The sequence below is a fragment of the Rhincodon typus genome, unplaced genomic scaffold (genome assembly GCF_021869965.1).
Source record: "Rhincodon typus isolate 14 unplaced genomic scaffold, sRhiTyp1.1 hic_rhity00011883, whole genome shotgun sequence".
Classification (NCBI taxonomy): domain Eukaryota; kingdom Metazoa; phylum Chordata; class Chondrichthyes; order Orectolobiformes; family Rhincodontidae; genus Rhincodon; species Rhincodon typus.
This window is the reverse complement of record NW_025977521.1, coordinates 1-6,925: the sequence shown is the minus strand read 5'-3', so window position 1 is coordinate 6,925 and position 6,925 is coordinate 1. Positions and strand designations below refer to the sequence as shown.

At 44.9% G+C, this 6,925-nt stretch overlaps 1 protein-coding gene across 1 annotated transcript; it reads right to left on the bottom strand.

Moving 5' to 3' along the window:
- Positions 1–1,239: 1,239 nt before the first annotated feature.
- Positions 1,240–4,217, bottom strand: LOC125482534 (bifunctional heparan sulfate N-deacetylase/N-sulfotransferase 2-like; the record flags this gene model as incomplete). The annotated part of the gene is made up of 2 exons (XM_048594619.1): positions 4,032–4,217; positions 1,240–1,368 (listed from the first exon to the last, which is right to left on the bottom strand). Coding segments are annotated over exons 1-2 (294 nt in total), but the record flags the coding sequence as incomplete, so codon positions are not given.
- Positions 4,218–6,925: the final 2,708 nt, after the last annotated feature.

Here is a 6,925-nt window from a genome sequence, read left to right as displayed (position 1 = left end):
CCCATTTGATTCACTGATTTCCTTTAGGGAAGGAAATCTGCTATTCTTAACTAGTCAGGCCTATATGTGACTCCAGACCCGCATCAACCATCTGAAATGGCTTAAAAAGCCAATCAATTCAAAGAAAATTAGGACAGGTGACAAACGTTGTTCCTACCAGCAACATTATTAAGGCTAGTATTTGTCACCCACCCCTAATGCCGTTGAACTGAGTGGTTGAGAGGCCAGTTCAGACAGAAGTTAAACATCAACCACATTGCAGGGTTATCCTCTGGCTTCCACAGTCATGTAATCAGCGCTGCAAGCTTCTTTGTCTTCAGTTTGTGAAGCCATCAGAACAAATCAAAGGTGGTATTGAAAATGCTGAGCTGAAATTGTGTGGACTTTCAGAGCTGCAAAAGAGCCAGCTACTAATGGAACAGCAAGGAAATGGCAGTCTGCAAACTTTGAAGTAAAAGCAAAATACTGCAGATACTGGAAATCTGAAACAAACACAGAACATGCTGGAAGAACCCGGCAGCACCTGTGGGGAGGGAGAGAGGGAGAGAGGAGAGAGGGGAGAGAGGAGAGAGAGGGAGAGAGGAGAGAGACAGAGAGAGGAGACAGGAGACAGGAGACAGGAGACAGGAGAGAGGAGAGAGGAGAGAGGAGAGAGGAGAGAGGAGAGAGGAGAGAGCAGAGAGCAGAGAGCAGAGAGCAGAGAGCAGAGAGCAGAGAGCAGAGAGCAGAGAGCAGAGAGCAGAGAGAAGAGAGCAGAGAGAAAGAGAGAGAGAGAGAAAGAGAGAGAGAGAGAGAGAGAAAGAGAGAGAGAGAGAGGAGAGAGGAGAGACGAGAGAGATAGAGATAGAGAGAGTGTTAATGTTGCAACTTCCTGTCTCTCTCTCCTTCAGAACTGCCAGTTCTCAAGTTCTACCACCGTCTGTTCGGAAGAAGAGCCATTTCAGATTTGGAACGTTATCTCTCTCTCCCTCTCTCCCTGTCTCTCTCCCTCCCTCTCTCTCCTCTCTCTCTCTCTCTCTCCACCCACAGATGCCGCCAGACCTTGAGTTCATCAGCATTTTCTGTGTTTGTTTTAGATTTCCAGCATCTGCAGTATTCTCCTTTTATTTCAAAGTTTCAGGCTGCTGTTGTCATTTTAATTAAAGTGACCATATAACAAGTAACAGTCTGTTCTAACTGTATCTCATTGCTGTGTATGGAAGCATTCCCACAGTGATATCTCCTTGAAATCTTACTTACGGGATTCAGGAGCACTGTCAGGAAGAGCTCACCGCCCCGAATACTTTTGTCCAGCTCCTTGGATCCTCCTGGATACTCGTTATAAAAGATCGTGTGTGTGAATAGTCCACAGGTTTGACGAGGCAGAACCTGGATGACGTGGTGAGGGCGAGAGAGAGAAAAATCATTTGTCAAGTTATCATCAACATCAGTTTGTTTCTGTGTACAGAAAGTTGTTGTGGCACATTTTCCATTGTGCAAGAAAGCACTGAACTTGCAACCCATTTTCCATCGTGGAATCCGGACTGAAAAAACCTTTCAAGAGGTCAGATGTCTTGAGGAAACTCAGATTGCTACAGTACAGGTTACTTGATGAGTGACACTTTTCAGTTTTGCTGTACATGAACACCTGTGAAAGACTGTGTCAATTTTGAAATTGAAAGTGTGAAAAACTCCTAAATGTTTGACAGCATTATCCATACCCCCAAATAAAAGATTGAAATTAAAATCCCTTGGCAAACATTCAATTATTCCCTTCTGCACTTCAGATTCTATACAAAAAAATCAACAGGATTAGAGTTGAAAATAACGTTAGAGTTGGAGGACTGTGTACAGTTCTAACTGCCTCACTGTGATTGATAATGGATGTGATTGTACAGGAGATGGTGCAAAGGAGATTCGCCAGGATGTTACCTGGGCAGGAGCACGTCAGACAGACTAAAAAGGCTAGGGTTATTTTCCTTAGAGCAGAGAAGGCTGGTTATGATATCCAAAGTACTGAGGGGCACAGATAGTGTAAATAGGAAAAAACATTTCCCCTTAGTAGAGAGAGGTCAATAACCTGGGGGTGCAGACACAATGGGCCAAAGGGCCTGACTCTAAAATGGAATTCATTCTGCTATGTGTAGCTATAATTTATGGTTTCTCAATAATTGCAGAGTCACAGAATGATACGGCGCTGAAGCTGCCCAGTTCAGTCCATCAAGTCTGTGCACAGGAAGCTATTTCTACAACAGCTCTGCAAACCAGCATCATTACTTTGTACCAATCTCCCTCTTTTTCCCATACCCTTGCATGCAATTTCTATCCTTTGTTTTCTTTTGTATTCACTTGTGGGACGTGGCTATCACTAACCTGTCAGCATTTATTGCACTAGTTGCCCTTGAGAAGGTGGTTGTGAGTTGCCATTGTGAACCACTGGAGCCCATGTGTTGAAGGTTGACCCACAATGCCCTTAGGGAGGGAATTTCAAGACTCTGACCCAGCGACATTGAAGGAACGGAGATAGATTTCCAAGTCAGGAACTTGCGGGGGCAGCGTTCCCACATATTTGCTGCCCTTGTCCTTCTAGATGGAAGTGGTTGTGGGTTTAGAAGGTGTTAAAGAAGCTTCTTTGGTGAATTTCTGCAGTGTATCTGTTTGGAAATATATTGCAGGGGTGTGGTGCAGAAAGAGAGAGAGAAAAAGAGAGTGTTAATGTTTCAACTCCTGCCTCACTCTTCTTCAGAACTGCCAGTTCTCAAGTTCTACCACCGTCTGTTTGGAAGCAGAGCCATTTTGGATTTGAAATGTTATCTCTCTCTCTCTCTCCACCCACAGGTGCTGCCAGACCTATTGAGTTCATCCAGCATTTTCTGTGTTTGTTTCAAACCCCGAATAAGAAGGTCAAGGGTTCAAGTCCCACTCTAGAGATTTGACCTGATACTTTGGTGTGAATTTCACTGCAATGCTGGAGTGCTGCACAATCAAAGGAAGTGCTGTCTTTCAGCGGAGTCACGAAACTGAAGATGAGTTGAGGTGGTGACCTCATCGACATTCTCCTCTGAACTAACTTATATGAAACAGATTATCCTATCACAGAGCCATACAGCACGGAAGCAGACCCTTTTGTCCCGCCAACCATAATCCCAAACTAAACTAGTCCCATCTGCCTGCATTTGGCCCATATCCCTCCAAACATTTCTTACTCATGTACTTATCCAAATGTCTTTTAAACGGTGTAACTGTACCCTCATCCACCACTTCCTCTGGTAGTACATTCCACACATGACCACTCTATGTAAAAAAAAAAAGTTGCCCCTCGGGTTATTTCTAAATCTTTCTCCTCTCACCTTGTAAGTATGCCCCCTTCGTCTTGAAATCCCCCACCCTAGGGAAAAGACACCTACCATTCATCTTATCTATACCACTCACGATTTTATATTGTGGGAACTCGCTCTGTGCAAATTGGATGCTGCAGCTCCTACACAACAACAGTCATTACACTTGTATATCATCGGCTGTAAAGCATTTGGGAGATGTCCTGTCATTGTTTTTCCAAATGCAAGTCTTTTTTTCACATAATTTCTAAGATTGAGCAATTCCAACGGCAGCCACTGGGAGCAACAATAATAGACAAAAATCTCTCGTTGAGAGGGGAAGAGAGAGTTTTAAAAGACAGCTGTTCTTAGAATCCCTACAGTGTGGAAACAGGCCCTTTGGCCCAACCAGTCCATACTGACCCTTAGAGTATCCCCCCATACACATCCCTGGACACTACAGGGCAATTTAGCATGGCCAATCCACCCTAACCTGCACATCTTTGGACTGCGGGAGGGAACCAGAGCACCCAGAGGAAACCCACGCAGACACAGGGAGAATGTGCAAACTCCACAGAGACAGTCGCCCAAGGGTGGAATCGAACCTGGGTGCCTGGCGCTGTGCTAACCACTAAGCCACCATGTAGCTGTTGATCCACAGCACTCAGCAAACGACTCAGATATCTATGGGTGGAAACCACAACCACATTCAACTCTCAGAGATGGGGTACTCACCATGATACCATTGTGAATGAACCCTCTGCGATATCGAGCAGGCTTCAAGTGGGGATACTCCTCAGTACTGGTGACTCGAATTCCCCAGATGGATTTCCAGGCTTCATATAGCTGCTTGTGAACTGGATATACCCCTGAATGATGTGGTGCCACTGCATAACCCATGTCGATCGGGATACCGTGATCCTGCAAGAGTTCAAGGCTTTGATTAGAAAGGATTATTCTGAAAGACAACTCAGCGCATGCAGCCCTTCAATTATACCCTCAAGGAACATGACCTTAATCACCATTCCACTGAATGCAATACAATACAAGCAGCAAGTTCTATAACAGCAAAGGTTAAGTGCATTGCTATAAAGCAAAGAACTGCAGATGCGGGAAATCTGCAACACAAACCAGAAAATGCTGGAGAAATTCAGCAGGTCTGGCAGCTTCTGTAGAGACAGGAACAGAGTTAATGTTTTGAGTCCATTAGACGATAAGAAATAGGAGGAGGAGTAGGCTGTTCAGCCCTGAGCCTCCTGAGTCATTCAACAGAATCAAGGCTGATTTGGCATTCCTCATGTTCACTTTCCAGCATTTTCTCTGGAACTCCTGATTCCCCTACCAATCAAGCACCTCAGCCTTAAATATACACAAGGACTCTGCCCCCATATTTCTCTGTGGCATGGAGTTCCAAAGACTTTCAACCCTCTCAGAGAAGAAATTCCTCCTCGTCTCAGTCTTAAACTGGCATCCCCTCTGACAAAGGTCACTGGACTCGAAACATTAACAAGGTTAAGTACAGATTTAACTAGGTTGGTCAAAGTTATGAACCATTCTGTCAAAGTAGGTCAGGTAAAACTATTCCCAGTGAAAGAATGTTTGGTGGCCAGATGTAAACGAATTGGCAAAGATATCAGAGGGAAGATTAGGAGAATTATTTTTATATTACAGTGAATTACAATGTTCTGGAACATACCGCCAAAGATGCTGGAAGCAGATTTGACACTAACATACAAAAAGAAATTGGATCAATAGCTGCAGAGAAACGGCCTAGAAGCAGGGTAGAGAATTTACTCTTTCAGACAGCTAGAACATCCACAATGGGTCGAATGGGCTTTATTTAATTCATTCACGGGATGAGGACTAATCCAGCATTTATTACCCATCTCTAATTGCCAAGAGGGCAGTTATGAGTCAACCACATTGCTGTGGGCCTGGAGTCACATGTAGGCCAGACCATTTGAGGATGGTAGTATCCTTCGCTAAAGGACACTGGTGAACCAGATGGGTTTTCCTAACAATCGACAATGATTTCACTGTCATCATTAGATTCTTAATTCCAGATTTTTTTATTGAATTCAAATTCCACCATCTGCCACAGCAGGATTCAAAACCTGGGTCCCAGGACATTCCCTGGATTAACAGTCCAGTGATTATGCCACTAGGCCATCACCTCTCCAATTCACTTTCCAGGTAATGGAGAGGAGAGCCTACCCTGTGATTTCTTCACATCCATAATGGAAGAATGGAATTTTTTTTCTTCAGATTGTGCCCTTAAAAAAAACGAAACTGTGAGAGAGGTCAGCGAGGGGGTGAGGGGGCAGGAGTGAGGGTTGGAGAGTGTTGGCCATCAGGAGATCTGTGAGAAAGAGGTCAATGAGGGGGCAAGGGTGTGGGGGCTGGGGGCGAGGGTGAGGGGTTTTGGGATTCAGGAGTTCTGTGAGAAATTCTCTCAGTTTGCAGGGATCGCATTGGTCAAAGTTCGTAGCTTTCAAAACAAGACGGCAACATTCAAGTGCCCCCCTCCCCCTCACAACTGCCCCTCCACCACCCCACCCCACCCCCAGTTGACTGAACGCTTACATTTCCCTCCCCCCCTCCTTACTACAAAGCTATGTCTGTTTTGAAGCAGCAGAATGGGGTCATGGTGAGATACAGATCGGGAAGGAATGGTTTAAATCCTAGCTTTCAGTTAGCAAGGTGCTGAAACATGCCCGCACTGCTGTCTGGAATACATTCCCAGTCACATCTATTCAGCACAAAGTTAACAGAGACTACATTTTATAGAAACACTTCACTGGCTTCACTAACTTGGGATTATGCTGAGGTCACGTAACGTGCTTCAGATATGCAATTTATTTTATTATTTCTACTTTTACCTATTTGTTCTATTAAATCAGGCATCAAGAAGTGCAAAGAAATGCCAGAACATAGTTGCTTAAAGCAGAAAGTTGAACAGCCATGAATATAATGAATTTTATTACAGTCAACAGTATTGAAGCTATCTTCAGTAAACAGATAAAAGTGGTCACATCGCAGAGCTGTGCAGATCAGAAAAAAGACAGCTTTCTTTATTCAGCTGGGCTCAGTAAATGAGGAAGGGAGGCGACAGAGGAAAATCTTGTCAAGGTTTGAGCAGCTGCCTCATCTGACAATGGGACTTCTGGAGGAGACCAGTGGGAAACAGTGCATTTGGGGGGGAGATGATCACTGATAGCACTGACATGGAGCCCAGTCTCATGTTCACTGCTGTTTGTGTGGCCGAGAGAGTCGGGGGGTGGGGGCGGCGGGCGGTGCGGAGGGGTGGAAGAACATGTGAAGCCACAGCTCAATGTTTCTGACACAGTGCTACATTTCCATTATACTCCGTCAGATCCATTCAGATAAATTCTCATTTCGCTGGCCTACTCTAACTGCTGAAGACAAATCGCACTCAGTGCCACAGAGAGTGCAGTGATTCCAACTCCTCCCTCGAATAAACTGTTCACAGTGGAACCGACAGACAGCAGGGAGTAAGGGTGTAGGAAGCTACAATTTGACTGGCCTGTTGAACGCATCGACCATCGACAAGGAAGTCTGAGCTGCTTTCTGTCCTGTACTCTTTCTAGAAGAAGCATCAGCAGTGTTTC